At 39.5% G+C, this 19,707-nt stretch overlaps 1 protein-coding gene across 1 annotated transcript in view; it reads right to left on the bottom strand.

The window, feature by feature from the left end:
- Window positions 1–17,763, bottom strand: part of AXDND1 (axonemal dynein light chain domain containing 1) — a gene marked incomplete at its 3' end in the record, with an annotated part of 381,147 nt that extends 363,384 nt beyond the window's left edge. The window contains 3 exon segments of the mRNA XM_007937629.1: window positions 14,151–14,254; window positions 14,909–15,081; window positions 17,667–17,763. Of these exon segments, the coding sequence (XP_007935820.1) occupies window positions 14,151–14,254; window positions 14,909–15,081; window positions 17,667–17,763 (374 nt within the window).
- Window positions 17,764–19,707: the final 1,944 nt, after the last annotated feature.

Genomic DNA, 19,707 nt, shown 5'->3' with positions numbered 1-19,707 from the left:
GACAGCTCAGGGCGCAAAAGAGTATGGAGGGATGGACACCTGGGAAGAGGTAACTATGGGGAGGAAGTGGGAGGGGAGCTGTTGCACTGTAAATTTTGGTCAATGACATGAGACAAAGGATATGTGAACTGCTGTATGAAAAGTGAATTTACTCTGTAAATCTTCACCCAAATCAAAATAAAATTAAAAATTCTTAGATAGTGCCTCTGATGGTCTGGGCCCCACATGAGGCTGTGGTCAGGCCTTGGGCATCCTCTGTGGGCCACCTCAGTCATATACTGGAAGCCCTAGCCACAACTGAGGCACACATGGAACAGCAGCCAACCAGCCATGGGACACCTCCTGTTCTCCTGTGATGTATCACTCTCGTTACAGATGGCTTGGGGTGACAGTAGAACTATATGAAGTCACAGGCAGGCAAGGGGAAGCTGGGCAAGGGCCCAAAAGTGCCAGGAAGGTTGGTGGAGAGGGTGGAAAGTGGAAGAAAGGCAAAGGGCCACATGGAGCTACAGGGCCAGGGCAGGTGGAGGACAAGTGGAGTATTCGCCCAGGGTGGGTAGCAGAACATGGTGAGCAGAGGATAAGCAGTTTCCCTGATGAGGGTGGGTAGGAGGCAACATCTAACCACCAATTCTATCACTCCTAACCCCAGTGGGCTCCATGGCAGTGGGGAAGGTGTGGTGACAAAGAGGAGAGTGCATACTACATGCATTCTGAGATGCACCAGGGGTGCCCAATGTGCTGTAACAGTGCACATCCTTGACTCTCACATAATGCCAACTTCACATCATGATCATGTCTTTGGAACCTAATTATATCAATAAGTGAGGATACGCACTGCCGTGTTGCACTGGATCCAACTCATAGCAACCCCTCCTTGGGTCTGAGGCAACATCACTACAGAAGTAGATTGCCCAACCTTCTTTCCTAGGAGTGGCTGGTGGGTTTGAACCGCCAGACTTCTGGTTAGCAGTCAAATGCCTTACGCACTATGCCACCAGAGCTCCCAATAAGTGAGGAGTAGGTGTAATACAGTTTGTTTATCTATTCATCTATTGATGGACACCTGGGGTTTTTTTGGTGAGTAATGGCTCACAAATGGCTTTTGTAAGTAATGTTTATTTCTGTGAGTAACACTTAAATGAACACTGGTATGAATCCCTGCTTTTAAGTCTTTTGGGTATATACCTAGGAGTGGGATATGCTGGGCCAAATTAAATCAACATTTAATTTTTTGTGAAACTGCCAAACTGTTTTGCACTGTGACTGCACCACCAGTAATACACGAGGGTTCCAATTTCTCCACATCCTTACCAACACTTGGTATTTTCTATTTTTCTGGTAATAGCCACCCTAATGAATGAGAAGTAGTATCTTAACTGAACTGAATTTCCCTGATTAGTAATGACACTGAGCATTTTTTCACATATCTATTAGCCATTTCTTCTTTGGAGAAATGCCAATTAAACTCCTTTGCCCACTATTGATTTGGGTGAGAGAAAAGGCAATATAGCAAAAGCAAGTGACTAACAGAGTAGCATTAAGGAAAAGGCAGACACAGAGAGGTGCACAAGAGGTACAGACAACAAAGATAAACCCTTTTACATATACAATACTGTGTTATCAGTGATAACAAACATTAATCTATGGGTATATACGTGGGTAGACAGGATGATTGATCATGTATGTCTAGGCAAAATGGATTATACCCATGACCATATATAAGGTTGGCAGACAATATTTCTACATACGTGTTTGTATGATCTCTAAGAATGCTGATATAACTAGACCTAACAGGGTCTGACTCAACAGCACATAACAACAACAACAACTACAAACAGGGGGCAAAGTTATGACAACTTCTTAGGCACAGTCAACCACCCTGATGGAGAGAGATGCTGGACCTGTGGACTCAGGACCATGCTTGCAGAGCACATCAAGCTCAACCAGCATAACATACTATATAGGGCAGGACAGGAAGCAGGAGCCAGCAGCAGGCTGGAACGGCTACTGGAGGCCAAGAAGTGGGAGCACAGTGGTTTGGAACAGCTAAGGGAGACGAACTTGTCTACCAGTTTGTCGTACTGTGGTGGATTGCATGTTGCTGTGAAGCTGGAAGCTATGCCACTGGTGTTTGAAATGCCAATAGGGTTACCCATAGTGGACAGGTTTCAGCTCAGCTTCTACACTAAGACAGACTCGGAAGAAGGAACAGGCCATCCACTTCTCAAAGAACTAGCCAGTGAGGAATTCCAGTAAGATGGAGGAACACGCAGACAAGCGACACACACCCTTTTCAACAAAGAAAAGAAAAAACCAATTGGCAGAGATACAGAAGATAACCTTGGAACTCTGAGCTTTGAAAGGAACTATACAGAAGTGGATTAGGCACCAACTAGTGGAAAAACAGGAATGAAAACAGTGAGTACAGAGACGTTTGGAGATGCAGACTGTCAGCTACTCTGACAGGACCAACAGCCTGAATACTTCCAAGTGGTGTTGGGACCTGAGAATTGACCTAAAGATCAGCCCTGGTCACCAAGGGCTGTAGGAACAACTGCACTGGTGGCCTATTACTAGGAAGGGAAGCAGCAAGGAGGGAGACTACCTGAGCTGTGGACTTTCTGCTGTCTGGAAGCTGCAGCCATTTTGATTGTTTACATGCAGCAACGATTTTGGATATTTAAAGTGACCAAGGGTGCAGCCATTTTGAATGTTTACAAGTGGTGGCCATTTTGGATATTTAAAGTGACCAAGGGTGCAGCCATTTTGAATGTTTACAAACAGTGGCCATTTTGGATATTTAAAGCGACTGAGGGCACAATCATTTTGAATCTTTACAAGTGGCAACCATTTTGGATTTTAAAGTGATAGCATTCTCATTTGGATTCTAGGGATCTAAGAATAGGCTCTGTTTGCCAAGGTTGGCAGGGACATCTGAGAGGGTGACAACAGGAAAGGAGACAGGTGGTGAGTGTGTAAGTGCTGTCCACTAGCGAATAGAGGAGCACAGTACCCTGTTTGCATAGATAACATACAAAGAAAACTAAAATTGTGAGCAAGTCACTCCAACACACACTGACCAATTAAATATAAATACAAAAACATCACAATGCCTTGGAGACAACAGAGCATCACAGTCCACACAAAGAAGCAAGATAAAGCAGGAGAAATAAGGGACCAGGATACAGACCCAAAACACATCCCCAAGGAAGATGCAGCACTGGAACTCCCTGATAAAGAAGTCAAAAGAATTATATTTAGGTATCTTCAATGAATTGAGAGGCAGATCAAGGAAAACACAGAGAAAACCCTAGAACAATTTCGAAAGACAATACAAGAACAAATTGAAAAGATACATGAAAAATTAGAAATGATACAAAATACACAGAAATACAGAAGATTAATACTAAAATTTGAGAAATAGATAAGACATTGAATGGGCAAAGGAGAGGAACTGAATCCATGGAAGACAGAATTAGGGAGATTGAAGGCAAATACCTGAACACTTCTTTGGAAAGGGATAAAAAAGAAAAAAGGTCAAAACAAAATGAAGAAAGCCTAAGGTTCATGCAGGATACCATCAAAAGGAATAACCTACATGTAATAGGAATTCCAGAACAGGAAGAGACAAATAAAACCACAGAAAAAATTATTGAAGATTTGTTGGAAGAGAATTTTCCTGGTACAATGAAAGATGAGAATATATCCATTCAGGAGGTCCAACGAACAGACCCCAAAAGAAAGTCACTCAGACATACCATCATCAAATCCACCAAAACCAAAGACAAAGAAAGAATCATCAGAGCAGCACAGAAAAAACAAAAAGTTACCTACAAGGGGCAACCAAGAAGACTAAACTTGGATTTCTCAGCAGAAACCATGCAGGTGAGAAGAGAATGGGATGGTATATATAAAACCCTGAAAAAGAAAAATTTCTAACCAAGAATCATGTACCCAGCAAAACTGTCTCTCAAATATGATGGTGAAATTAGGACATTTCCAGATAAGCTGAAATTAAGGGAATTTGTTCAAACCAGACCAATCTTACAAGAGATGCTAAAGGGAGCCCTTTGGACAGAGAAGCAACAACAGCCAACAACAATTGACCATTAACACACATGATGATATAACCCAGAAACCAACCCAGCTATGGAAGTATCCAAAGTAAATAAGCCTACAAGATTGTAAACAGGGAACCAGAGACATCAGTTGACAAATGAGGACAACTACAAACCAAAAAGAGGGAAAAATCTGTGTCATTATAGAACTTCTTGATGGTAGGGAAGTCAAGACAACTACAGGATAGAACAGACTGTTCTAAACTTGGGAAGAAAACTATAAATCACAGGGTAACCTCAAAGAAAAATGATAAGCCTTCACATCAAAATAAAAAAGAGGACCAGCATAAATATTCAGTAAATACTAAAACATTAGCAACGAAGGAAGTGATAACATCATTCACAAACAAAATGAGCTCAGCATAGAAAATTATATGGAACAAAGAAATCAACACCACGAAAAAGCACATAACAAAAATGACAGTAACAAATTCATATTTGCTGATAATTACATATCTGGCAAAGGACTTACATCTAAGATTTAAAGCAGAAGAGTGGATGACCAAACTATGTTACATACACATAATGGAATGCTATGCAGCACTAAAGAATAATGTAGATTCTGCAAAACACCACATAATATGGATGAACTTGGAGGACATTATGCTGAGTGACATAAGTCAATCACAGAAGGACAAATATAGTATTAGTTCGTTATTGTGGAGGGTCAAGGAAAGGTTTACATATGGAGGGAAACTTTCTTTGTTGGTTGCCAGGGGTGGGAAGGGAGGGGAAGGAACATTCCCCCCCCCCCAAAAAATGCATTGACCCATGTCACTTTAGTTTTGTGTATTTTACTGTACATAAATTATATTTCAATAAAATGCATTAAAAAGAAAAAAAGGAATTGGCCAGTGAAAACTTTATGACTAGCAGTGAAACACTGTCTGATATATTATTAGAAAACTTTATGAATATCTCTGAAATATTGTCCAATATAGTGCTGGAAGATGAGCCCCCAGGTTGGAGGGCACTCAAAATACGACTGGGAAAGAGCTGCCTCCTCAGAGTAGAACTGACCTTAATGATGTGGGTGGAGTAAAGCTTTCAGGACCTCCATTTGCTGATGTAGCATGATTCAAAATGAGAAGAAACAGATACAAACATCCACTAATGATCGAAACATGGAATGTACCAAGTATGAATCTAGGAAAATTAGAAATTCTCAAAAATGAAATGGAACACATAAACATTGATATACTAGGCATTAGTGAGCTGAAATGGACTTGTTTTGGCCATTTTGAATCAGATAACCATATGATCTACTATGCTGGGAATGACAAATGGAAGAGGAATTGTGTGTCATTCATCATCACAAAGGATGTTTCAAGATCTATTCTGAAATACAATGCTGTCAGTGATAGGATAATATCCATATGCCTACAGGGAAGACCTACTATTAATACTACTATTATTCAAATTTACGCACCAACCACCAAAGCCAAAGATGAGGAAATTGAAGATTTTATCAACTTCTGCAGTCAGAAATTGACTGAACATGCAATCAAGTCATGTTAATTATCACTGGTGACTGGAATGCAAAAGTTGGAAACAAAGAAAAATCACCGGCAGTTGGAAAGTGTGAGCTTCATGATAGAAATAACCCTGGAGATTGCATGATACAATTTTACAGGACTAACAACTTACTTATTGCACCTATACCTATTTTCAAGAACACAAACGGTGGCTATACACATGGACTTTGCCAGATGGAGTACACAGGATCAGACTGACTACATTTGTGGCAAGAGGCGATGGAGAAGGTCAATATCTTCAGCCAAAACCAGGCCAGGAGCTGATTGTGGAACAGACCATCAACTGCTCATATGCAAGTTCAACTTGAAGTTGAAGACAATTAAAACAAGTCCATGAGAGCCAAAATATAACTTGATTATATCCTTCCTGAATTTAGAGACCATCTAAAGAATAGATTTGATGCATTGAACACTAATGACTGAAAACCAGAGGAACTGTGAGATGACATAAAGAACATCATCCATGAACAAAGCAAAAGGTCATTAAAAAGACTGGAAAGGAAGAAAAGACCAACATGGATGTCAGAAGAGACTCTGAAACTTGCCCCTGAATGCAGAGTAGCCAAATAAAGCAAATGGAAGAAATGACAAGATAAAAGAGCTAAACAGAATATTTCAAAGAGCAGTTCAAGAAGACAAAATCAATTATGATGATGAAATGTGCAAAAACCTGGAGTTAGGAAACAAAAAGGGAAGAAGACACTCGGCATTTCTCAAGGTGAAAGAACTGAAGAAAACAATTCAAGCCTTGAGTTACAATACTGAAAGATTCTATGGGCAAAATATTGACTGATGCAGGAAACATCAAAAGAAGATAGAAGGAATAGACAGAGTCACTGCACAAAAAAGAACTGGCTGATGTTCATTCATTTCAGGAGGTGGCATATGATCAAGAACTGATGGTATCGAAGGAAGAAGTTGAAGCTGCACTGAAGGAATTGGTGAAAAACAAGGCTCCAGAAATTGACAGAATACCCATTGAGATGTTTCAACAAATGGATGTCCCACTGGAGGCACTCACTTGGGTATGCCAAGGGATCTGGAAGAGAACTACCTGGCCAACTGACTGGAAGAGATCCATATTTGTACCCATTCCAAAGAAAGGTGATCCCCTAGAATGTGGAAATTATCAAACAATATCATTAATATTGCACACAAGTAAAATCTTACTGAAGATAATTCAAAAACGATTGCAGTGGTATATTGGCAGAGAACTTCCAGAAGTGCCAGCTGGATTCAGAAGAAGACATGGAACAAGGGATATCGCTGCTGATGTCAGATGGATCTTGGCTCAAAGCAAAGAATACAGAAAGATGTTTTCTTGTGTTTTATCGATGATGCAAAAGCATTCAATTATGTGGATCACAACAAATTATGGATAACATTGAGAAAAATGAGAATTCCAGAACACTTATTGTACTCATGAGGAACCTGTACATAGACCAGGAGGCTGCCATTTGAACAGAACAAGGGGATACTGCATGGTTTAAAATCAGGAAGGGAGTCTGTCAGGGTTGTATCGTTTCACTATACTTATTCAATCTGTATGCTGAGCAAATAATCCGAGAAGTTGGACTATATGGCATCAGGATTGGAGGAAGACTTATTAACCTGTGATATGCAGACAATACAACTTTGCTTGCTGAAAGTGAGGATGACTTGAAACACTTACTGATGAAGACTGAAGACTATAGTATGCAGTATGGATTACATCTCAATATAAAGAAAAAAAAAAATCCTCATAGCTGGACCAGTAAGCAGCATCATGATAAATGGAGAAAAGTTTGAAGTTATCAAAGACTTCATATTACTCGGTTCTATAATCAACACCAATGGAAGCAGCAATTAAGACATGAGACAACGTATTACACTAGGCAAATCTGTTGCAAAAGATCTTTTTCAAGTGCTGAAAAGCAAAGATATTTCCTTGAAGACTAAGGTGTGCCTAACCCAAGCCATGGTATTTTCAATTGCCTCTTACGCATGTGAGAGCTGGACAATGAATAAGGAAGACTGAAAAAGAGTCGATCCTTGTGAGTGTGGTGTTGACAAAGAATACTAAAAGCACCATGGACTGCCAGGAGAACTAACAAATGTGTCCTGAAAGAATTGCAGCCACAAAGCTCCTTGGAAGCGATAATGGCCAGACTTCCTCTCACCTACTTTGGTCTTGTTGTCAGAAGGGACCATTCCCTAGAGAAGGATATCATGCTTGGTAACGTGGAGGGTCAACAAAAAAGGGGAAGATCCTCAACAAGATGAATAGACACAGTGGCTGCAACGAGAGGCTTAGGTATAGCAAGGATTGTAGGGCTGGCACAGGAGTGGGCAGTATTTTGTTCTGTTGTACATAGGGTTGCTATGAGTCAGAGATGACTCAACAGCACCTAACAACAACAACTACACAAAAACATTGTTCTACATCCTACTTTGGTGAGTAGCAGCTGGGGTCTTAAAAGCTTGCAAATGGTCATCTAGATGCAATGATGGGTCTCTCCTCGTCCAGAGCAAAAAAAAAATTGCTACCAGAAGTAGATGGTGCCTATGGTGCCTGACAACCACTGTCAACCACTCGGAAAGAGATCAGTGCAGGAGATCCTGGATAGAGTCGGAGAATAATGCAGAACAAAACTCAAGATCATAACAAAAGACCAGGTTTACTGGTCTGATAGAGCCTGGTAAGCCCCACAAGACTATGGTCCCTGTTATCCTTCAGGTCTGGAACTGAACTCACTTCCATGGCTTCCAGCCAAACAACAGACAGGCATATAGGGTAAACATTTACGTCAGGTAGATACACTCCTTAGAACGATAAGCATGGGAGAGTGAAGGGCTGTATTTGCACAGGGAGATAGCTCAGGGAGCAATAATGCATAGGAAAGGACACAGGGTAGTAACTAACTACAGGAAGGAAGTGGGAAGAGAGCTGTTACATTGGGGGGAATTGCAGTCAATGTTATGAAACAAAATATGTATGAACTGTTGTATGAAAAATGAATTTGCTCTGTAAACTTTCACCAAAATCACAATGAAAATTTTTAAAAAATAAATAAATTGGGCTTTTTGTTGTTGAATTTTAAGAGTTATTTGCATGTTCTAGATATTAAATTATCAGATATATGATTTCCAAATATGTCTCCCATTATGTAGATTGTCTTTTCACTTTCTTGATAATGTCCTTTGATACACTTAAGTTTTTAACCTTGAAGTCCAATTTATCTATTATTAATTTTATTGCTTGTGCTTTTAGTGGCATATCTAAGAATTCACTGACAAAACCTAGCTCATAAAGATTTATCTGTTTTCTTCTAAGAGTTTTAATGGTTTATCACTTATATCAGAGTGACACTGTAAACCTGCCTTTTAGAATGACCATAATGTTTGCAGTATGACAAAATGGAGGGAGGTGGCATGATTTGAAGGCAATGTCATCTGGGCAGCTAATGTGATGTACAAATTGATGTTGGCAACAGGCCAATTCTTGTGTCCCAGGAGGATCATGAAATCTACAACCTTGACTGTAAATAGCTCTGGTGGCACAATGGTTAAGCACTCAGTTGCTAACTGAAAGGTCAGTGGTTTGAACCGACCAGCCACACCACAACAGAAAGATGTGGCAGTCTTCTCCCATAAAGATTACACCTTGGAGACAATATGAGGGAGTTCTACTCTGTCCTACAGGGTTGCGATGAGCTGTTATTGACCTAATGGCAATGGGATGAGATGACCATAAATCATGTATATATCACAAGCAAAAACCACTTTTTTGCTTTGAATGTGATATACTATGTCATTCTGGCTTTTTTTAATATGTACAAGGGAAACAGCTTAAATCTTTAATTTCGATGCTTCGTGACTATACTGCTCTCTTTCTCCCTATTACAAGTTTGAGAAAATCACAAAGATCTTAAAAGCTGTTCTAGGGATGGTGGGTGATTAGTTTTTATAATACCAATAAATGCTTGAGAAGTTGGCCAATATAACTTTGTTTTGGTAATCAAAAATAATGAATTGTTTAATACATACATAAACCAAACACAAACCAAATACATTGCTGTAGAGTCAGATCCGACTCATAATGACGCCCCTCCTTGGGTTTCCAAGGCAGTATCACTATGGAAGTAGATTGCCCAACCTTCCTTCCGAGGAGTGGCTGGTGGGTTTGAACTGCCAGTCTTCTGGTTAGCAGTCAAATTCCTTAGGCACTACGTTACCGGAGCTCTTAACACATATATACATATATGCATACATACACTTTTCTAAAGGAAGTATTGCCTTGGTAACTGCCATTGAAATTTTCTCAAAGAGTTATTTTAGGAGTATTTCTATTATTGAATTATTAGGTATCTTATTTTTAGGGAAAACAGGCATGCTTTATTCATTGGAATAATATTTGTCATTAAAAATAGTTATAGATATGTTTGATTTCTTAATAAAATTCTTGTAAGGCTGTTCCACTTTTCTGGAAAAATCTGTATTTTTAAAAGAGAAATAAAAGAACTTTCATTATTTTGTTGTTATTGGCTGCCACTGAGACAGCTCCAACTTATGGTGACCTTACGTGTAGCAGCATTGTATTCTTTTGATTTTTACCTATAACATAAAAACTGGATTTTATTAGCCTTTTATTCTTCATCCCTTTCTCTAGCCCTCGGACTATCAAACTGATCTCAAATTTATCTTTATAACATCAATGGCTGAGTTACAAAAAAATGAAACACACTGCCGTCAAGTCAGATCTGACTCATAGCGGCCCCTCTTTGGGTTTCCAAGGAGGTATCACTACAGAAGTAGATTGCCCAACCTTACTTCTGAGGAGTGGCTGATGGGTTTGAACCGCCAGCCTTCTGGTTAGCAGTCCAGAAGCCTTAGGCACTACAGCACCAGAGCTACCATGGCTGAGTTATGTGCACAAATAAGCATGTCTTTTATATAAAGATATTCACTTACAGGGAATGAGGTTATTTCAGGGAGGTTGTTTATCCAAATAACTGAAGTGTAATTTTAAAGCAATAAAACTTTGTCTTTCTAAAACAGATTATAAATTTTTTAGCCTTTTAAAACAGAATATATATAATATATAATCTTTTCTTGATAATGTGATTTATGAAACTACAAGACTCTTGAGGACTCTCTGGTTATCTTCCTAACACAGTGCTGGCTAGCAATAGGCCTTCGTGTGTGTACTGGATACCCTCTTTTGGATAGGAGAGGTTGGAAAGTACTTTCCCAGACTCCTTTGCAGCCAGAGTTCTGATTGTGAATTTACTCTCTTGCAAGGTTTGGGGGTAGATGTGAGGCAGAAGCCATTTTTCCTGCTATGTTTTAGCTAACTCTTCAAGAAACATCATAGGAATGTGATTTTTCTAAAGTAGCGTTCCAGAATCCATCCTCCAGCTATCCAGGTTTGGAGAGGTAGTACAGTGCCAGCAACAGCAGTGACAGCTTCTTGAGTTCCGCTTTCTGATCCCTGAATCACAGCTAAGGGAGTATATGTTTTTACTGCATTGTAATTCAATAAAAATAATGAAATAATTTGCCTTTTTATAGGGTAAAATTAAGTATTTTTTCATATATTAACAGAGTTAATATATGATATTGTGCAACTGTCACCAATATCTAATTACAGAACATTTTTATCACCCTAAAAAGAGACTCCTTATCCATTAGCGGTCACTCCTCATTGCTCCCTTACCCCAACACCTGGCAACCAGTAATCTGCTTTCTGCTACTGTGATTCTGGATTACTGCATGTAAACGGAATCAAACACTATGTAGCCTTTTGTGTTTACATTCTTTCACCTAGCATAGTATTTCTGAGATTCCTCCATGTTACAGCACATATGTACTTCATTCTTTTTATGGTTGAGTATTTATTGTTCAAATTCACCCAGAGATGGTTTAGAAGAAAATCCTGGCAATCTACTTCCAAAAGGTCACAGCCATTAGAAACCCTATGGAGCCCAGTTCCAAGATGACACACACAGGGCCACAATGGGTCACAACTAACTCCATGCAAACTGGTTTTTGGTTTGGGTATGGATATATTGCATTTTGTTTATCCACTGATCAGCTGATGGGTTGTTTCTACTTTTTGGTATTATAAATAATACCACTATGAATATTCATGTACAAACTTTTGTGTGGATATATATTTTTAATTCTCTTGGGTATATACATAGGAGTGGAATCGCTAGGTCACATAGTAATTTATGTTTAATTTTTTGAGGGGCCACCACTGTTTTCCAAAGGGGCTGTACCATTTTACATTCCTACCAGCAATGCATGATTCTAATTTCTCTGCATTGTCACCAAGGTTTGTGTATCTTTTTTATTATGGTTATCCTAGTGGTCATGAAGCAATTTTGATTTTCACTGCCTTAATGACTAATGATGTTGAGCATCTTTTTATGTGTTCAATGGCCATTCATATATTTTCTTTGAATGAATGCCTATTTAAAGGATATACTTTTGAGCTCATGCCTCCTGTGGCAGCCTCAGAAACAGTAGCTTCCCTAGAGGGTCAGTTCCACCTGTCCTGAGATTTAACTCCAAAGGCACTGCCTCACCTGTTCTTTAGCCCTTCCAACAACTTCTCAGCACCTAACTTTCTGAATTCAATTCTTTCCTGTTTAAAAAATCTAGAGTGTTTTATTTCTAGCATTGAAATGACTGATAGAGCCCTCAAAAATATCACTCAGAGGATATCTGTTTGGTTGTTTCTTATTTTATTGCTGTGTTGTGCAAAGAAAACTGAGGTTGCTGGACTAGTCACTTCTTGTAAACTATCCTACTAATTGTGCATGTATTAGTTTTCTGTTGCTGCGATAACAAATCAACCCAAAGTTAATACCTTAAAACAACACAAATTTATTATGTTACAGTTCAGTAGGTCAGAAGTCCAACATGGGTCTAACCAGGCTGACTATATTCCTTTCTGGGTATCCTAAGGGAGGATCCATTTCCCTCATCTTTTGGGTTGTTAGCAGAACTCAGTTTCTTATGATTGTAGGACTGAGATCCTTGTTCTCTTGCTATTGTAAGTTCAGGGCTATTTCCAGCTGCTACAGGCCACCTACATTCCTTGGCTAATGGCCTCCTTTCTCCATCTTCAAAGCCAGCAACAGCAGGTCCAGTCCTTCTCAAATTTCACATCTCTCCTTTTTTTCATCCCATCTCTGGGACCCTCTCTTCTGCCTTCCTTTTCTACTTTTATAGACTCGTGATTAGACCGGGCCCAAAATGAAAATTCAGGATAATCTCAAGATCCTTCACCTTAATCACATCTGCAAAGTCCCTTCTGCCATGTACAGTAATCTATGCACAGTTTTTGGGGATTATGGTATAGATATCTTGGGGGCTAGGGGGAACATTATTATGCCTACCACAACACGGATCTTCACATTTAACTATTCCAAGTCGGAATTCATTTGACATTAAAATTTTCATGACAATTTATTGCCACATTCATATGTAGGTAATTATTTTTTCAAAGTACTTCAACTATCTCATAACTATAATTTATTACTATTAATCATCATAACCATGATCTGAAGGGATAAAATACACAGATATTTTATGACACTAAAGCCCCTAAACCAAGTTTATGCCACTTTTTCTAGCACTGAGACATAGCTGAGTAATACCATCTTATAATTAAGTAGCATTTTATAGTTTTATAAGTGCTCTTGTATCCATCTACTCTCTCATTTGTGCTTTAAAATATCCTTGGGAGGTACAAGAAAATGGAGCAAGTGTCTTATTATTCCCTTTTCTCAGATGGGAACTTCAGAAAGATTAATTGCCTACCAAAGTAAGCTAAATTTAAACATTTCTTTCAGAAGAAGTGGTATTTAAAGAAAGGGGCATGCAGGAAGTAAACTGATACATGGTCTTACTTAAAAAATGATCAGTTCACAATCTTCCTAGAGCAAATGCTGACATTTAGAATAGGAATTTTAGGAATGATATAAAAACAACAAATGGTATTTGATGATTTGATCTGAAACAGGCTAAGTGTTCACTTTGAAGAGAACCAGGAATTATGTACTTGTTACTGAAGGTTTTCCACACTGTGAAGCTACATTACCTTACTCTTTCATCTCAGATGTATGCAAAAAAAAAAAAGATACACATACAGATAAAAGACAAAGCCATCTGACCTGTGTGATCTTGTCCCTTTTAGTACAACAAGGGAAAGGAAAGTATAGGGTCAAGTACACAAAGGCATGCAAACAAACTTAAGCAAACCAGAAGTATGAGGAGCCAGCATTTACTGCCATCCTACTGATAATACTCATATGCAAGAAGGTGGTCCTTTTCCCCCTTCAGACTGTATTCTGATTCATGAAAGATACCTCAAATTAAAATCTACACTTCTATAATTTCTCCAATCCTTCCCCTCTCAAAAACTCATATATAATAAGAAAATTACATAACATTTCCTTCCTTACTATTTTCATCTGACTGTTCCCCCACTATCCTCCTCCTTTACCTTCCAGCTCCTGTTAGGGAGACGGGATGGTCAATCAGGTATTTGAACTTGTTCCTTCGAACAGGGTGATGCCAGACATGGTCTACAGGGCGCAGAAGGCTACCCTAGGAAAAAGCAAAAACACACGAATACACAGCAGAGGGCGCTCTAATCAATTGAAATCTATTTTTAATAGTTTTGAGTATTTACATTAAGGGCATTTGGATACTTTACAGAAAAAAAGAGTAAAATTCTTATTCCATATTAGTAGAAAGATTGATAGTAGAACAGTTCTATAGTAAAAGAAAAACATCAACAGTAAGTGAATATAAATGATGACTAATGATTTGTGGAAGGAGCCCTGGTGTCACAAGTTAAGCCTTCAACTACTAACCAAAAGGTTGGTAGTTCAAACCCATCACAAAGGCACCTTGGAAGACAGCCTGTCAACCTGTTTCTGAAAGGTCACAGCCTTGAAAACCCTATAGAGTAGTTCTACTCTGCAAACATGGGGTCACCATGAGTCAGAATCGACTTGACTCTATAGCAACTACAACAACAATCATGTTGGCAAATCCACATAAAACCAGTTTATACTCAAGCATTTGCCTTGGAAACATATATTCATGCAAAAGATTTTAGTTTTCAATCTAAGAAATGTCAAAAATATGTTTTTAAGACTATCTGGAATATATAATATATGCTCACTAACTCCTTATTTAAATTAGTATAAAAAAGATGATTGTTCCCAAGTATTTTACATATATACATGTACAAACCTTTGGAGTTTTACTTTTCATAGGAGGCAGTAAGTTTTCAGGACAAGCACCAGCATTGGCTGCAGAGGTCAGAGAAAGAAGAATTTCCTGAGGTATGAATTCATTCTGGAGGGAAGGAGGAAGGGGTTTTGAATGATCCACCATATTATTTTTCTCTCTCAGTTCAGGAAGTCCTGAGAAAGTAATGGGAAAGAAAAGACCTTACTGTAGTTTTTTGGAGAGTTCCCAGACCACCTCATCCACTCCATCTATGTTTCTAACAGAGAGGAACACTGCTTCTAGATGACAAGAATAGTAACAAACAATATTTTAAACAGAGATGATCATCTAGTCAAGACAAATGAACACATTCCCAGCCCTACTCACACATCAGACATGGGTTCAAAAACTCAGGTACAAAGATGAACTTCCATTATTCCAAATGCAAAGTTAAAAATTAAACTCACTTTACTCACTCAATTAGAATACGCTTAAAATGATGAGGGGGTGGGAAATAAATATATATATATAAGCAGCTCTGGTGACATAGTGGATAAGCCATTCGGCTGCTAACTAGGTCAGTGGCTCAAAACCCATTAGCTGCTCCATGGAAGAAAGATGGGCAATCTACTTCCATAAAGATTTACAGCCTTGAAAACCCAACAGGGGTCACTGAGTTGAATCGATTTCATGATGGTGATATATATACATATATATGTATATATATATATGCATATATATGTATATATATATATATGTATATGTATGTGTATATATATACACACACATGCACACACACACACATGTATCTATATATTAGCACAGTGGTTAAAGCATTTGGCTACTAACCAAAAGGTCAGCAGTTCAAACTCATCAGCTGCTCCATGGGAAAATGATGTGGTCTGCTTCTGTAAAGATTTACAGCACTGGAAACCCTATGAGGCAGTTCCACTCTGTCCTATAGGGTCACTGTAAGCTGGGACTGACTCAGTGGCAGTGGAGATACACACACACACACACATGAAAATCCTCTATGATGTGAAAATGACTAAAGAAAGCTCCACTCCTCAAAACTGTCAAATTATTTAGTAATTTTTCTATGCATGTTCAAAGGAGAGAATGGTTGCATTAAGTTTTGGCATTTATACAGTGGAAAGGATCTCTAAAGTTAAGAGAAGAATTGGGATAGCTAGAAATAAAGACAAGACATTCCAGGTAAGGTGAGATGATGTGAGCAAATTGCTGAAGTAAGAACAGTACAAAGCTTGACAAGGGCAGAAAAGTTATAAAGGTAGGGTTAATACAGGAAAAGGCCTCCTACAAAGTAGGTCAAGTAGAGTTGCTCTTCAAGGACTCTTCACTAATCTATGCCCCTCCCACACTATGGCTTATATTAATTTCTGTAAGAAAGTATCACACTATGATCACCATTAAAACTTCTAAGATCCACATTACCAAGTCTCTGTCTCTAGAGAAAGGAGGTCTGGTAGCACAGTGCCTAAGACATCTGACTGCTAACCAGAAGGTTGATGGTTCAAACCCACCAGCCACTCTATGGAAGCAAGACTGGGCAATCTTCTTCCGTAAAGATTTACCACTTCAGAATCCCAGTGGGTGTCACTATGAGTCTGTGTAGAAGTTCAGTTTGTGTGTCAACTTGGCTGGACCTGGTTGAATGGCAGGGCAGCTTGATATAGTATTCCCTATGATGAGAATAGTAATCATCTCCATGGAGGAATCTGCTTCCTGTATATAAGGAGAAGCCTTGGGGAATGGTCTCCAGCTTATGGCACACTTGGACCCTGCCTGTAGCTGTGTCATTGTTCAGCAGCCTGCCATGCTCTGCCGACCTTGGGACTTACAATGGACTTGAATTAATGGTCTGCCGTGTGGTTTGGTAACATCAGGACTGTGCCTTTTTACTTGTCAATCTTGGGTTTGTCAGCCTCAGCAGCCAGCAGCTGTCTGAGTGAAGAAACACCTCTAGCTCCAAGGGGACTGGTGCTGGAGGCAGAGCTGAAGCCCAGGGCTGAGAGGCTTTCACCCACCCCCTAGAGCCTGGCACTTTGAACTCAGACTTAAAGCCACTAAACTAAGAGAATGAACTCCTATTTGTGAAGGCCATCCCATTTGCGGTATATTTTTGTCAGAGTGGCACTTAGGTAACCAGAACAGTAGGAATCAACTTGAAAACAGGGAGAAAAAAAGGAGGGAAGGAGAGAGAAGTTTTAGTAGATCTCCCCTAAAAATAAGATGAGGTTGGAGAAAGCCTCAGCATAGTAGGGGTAGTGACAAGTCTAGGTGATTCTTTCTCTAGTACAGATCAGCAATTATCTGTATATGAATTAAAACCTTAAGTAAGGAATTAATCTCATTTGGAAAAATTACTAAAACCTGATCTAAATTGGGTGCTTATACTAGATTGCATCTGGCATTCTTTCCATTTAAAAGTTCCTTAATGTCGGAAACCAGGTACCAAAAAGTGTTTCTCTGGCATAGAATCAGGTGTATAGAGAGAATTTAAGACTAAAACTCAGCAACATTTTTTGGGGGGAAAAAAAAAAAGTAAATCACAGCCCAAGAGTTGTTAAAACAGGACTGATAAATAAAATTACCTTAAAAAAAAAAAAACGGCTTTTGATTTTATTTAAACCAACGTGTTAGAAACATTTAATGAAGGCATTCTGAAATTTAAGATCAGAGAAATCTTAAATCTTAACTGTGACTTCCGTCTATAGCCATGATTACTTATGTTGGTGGGATCTTTGAAGAAATTTACCTCTTGTCTCTTCCTTGGAAGCAGATACTTTTAATTTTTTGCCTTCAGGCGTTGACGCGCCGTTAAGCAAAGTGGAAGGCGTTTTAGGGAGAGACATAATAAACAATGTCTTTCTTATTTAGTTAATTTTAAAATATTTTTCTGAAAAGGTAGCCTAGAAACAAATAAGCGCCGTAATGGGACTTTGCATGAACGCCATATTGTCCTGCAGGGAACAAAAAAGATTAAGTGCTTAAATTAATACTGGGATTCAGAACTTATCCAACACCGGTTTTTCTTCTTTCGGGAGACTTAGGCGCTCACTCAAGTCACCTGACATATCTATGAAGCCTGTAAGTGCGTCCGGGTCAAGGCCCAGGCCCGGAAAGGCTCGCTCGCAGCACCCTACTCCTAGGTCGCGCACACCACCTACGGTGCCGCTCGCTCTAGGAAGGTCTGACTGCGCCCTGGTGCACGCCCAGCTTTTCTGACTCAGGGGTCCGGCAGAGTGACCACCATTTCCGAATCTGAAGTGACGGGAACCGGAAACCTTCAATCCACACCCGCAAATTGTCTTCCCCGCCAGGCAATAGCTCGCCTCGCCTCTTCCTGGAATGCTCGTGTGTCGTCATAGAAACCCAGGACCCGGACCCCTAGCAACCATTCATAGGGGTTGTCTTAGGCGGTGCCGGCAGAGAAGGGAAATAACAGCAACAAACTTCTACAATCTCCCGTAGTTTCGAAGTGTTTTAATTTACAGCACAGGTTCAATGGCAATATAAAAATATCTAATCGGGCGTCCTCACGGACTCCGAAAGTGCCTTGAACGCAAGGCTTCCGGCGACGAGCTGGCACCTAACTGCCACCACCAGGGTTTTTTTGTTTTGTTTTTTTTTTAATTGTGATTTGGGTGCAGATAGGCAAAACAGATTAGATTTACTCACAACAGTTCATGCACTTTTGATTTCATGGCGGATTACAATAAAAACAATTAAAAAAAAAACTCTCCCTCCCGTCCCTGTGATTACCCCTACCCTGTCCCCTTCTTATCTATGCATTCCTGTCTGTCCAGTTGTCCCTCTGTGTGAATGCTGCCCCTCCGATGTCTCATGGCTGATTGATCTAAGGGATGCATCTCCTTGGGGTAGGTGTTTTGCTTTTAGGTCTTTCTATTGTTGGTCTGAGAGCCAGTCCACACAAGTGAGGCCATTTCCAGGCCCAAAGAATAACGGCATTAGTCGCTGGTGTTCCACCAATCTCCATCCAACCAGTAACTCTGGTCATTTTTGTGTTTTTGAATTTTGTTCCACATTTTTCCTCCCACTCTACCTAAGATCTCCAATTCTGATCCCTTTTGGAGTGGTTAGCATTGGTAGCCGGGCACCATCTAGTTATCCTGGTCTCAGGGTCATGAAGGCTTAAGTTCTGGTCCATGGTATCTTTGGACTAATTCTTTCCAAATGACTTTTTCCTCACTCTTCTTTGCTCCAGAAGAGAGGAGACCAATAATTGCATCTTAGATCTGGGATTATTTTAAAAGACAGAGCCTTAATGCCAGATAATGAATGCCAGTGGAATTCCAATGTCAAGCCGCCTCTAATCTCAAAGATTAAGTTCAGGAAGGAAGAAAATTTATCTTGTTCACTCCTCATCTTCCTTAGTACCAAGCACAGTGTCTGGCACAAGAGCCTTCAATACATGATTACTGCAACTCAGCGTGTCAGCTCTGCTACTTTGTGTTGATGGACTTTGAAGCTTTAATTTCCAGGATAATCGATAGCAAAGATAAACACAACAGCAGAATTTCTATGGACCCTTTTAATTCTTGTAGTCAAATACTTTGAGTGCTTGACCCTATCTCCTGTCACCCTAATTTTTCTCCAGATTTTCAAAGAATTAAAATACTTGCATAAATCACTATCTAGTTCATCTTAAAGATTGGTATTCATGAAAACAAGTGATGAGATGCTGCCCGGCTACCAACATCAACCACTCAGAGAGGGGATAACTGCAGGAGATCCTGGATAGAGTGGGAGAAAATGTGGAACAAAACTCAAGATGA

This window comes from Orycteropus afer, unplaced genomic scaffold, assembly GCF_000298275.1.
Source record: "Orycteropus afer afer isolate SDZICR_OR568_19922 unplaced genomic scaffold, OryAfe1.0 scaffold00043, whole genome shotgun sequence".
NCBI classification, from domain to species: Eukaryota; Metazoa; Chordata; class Mammalia; order Tubulidentata; family Orycteropodidae; genus Orycteropus; species Orycteropus afer.
Note: the sequence above shows the minus strand (reverse complement) of the source record. Positions and strands in the feature narration are given on the sequence as shown.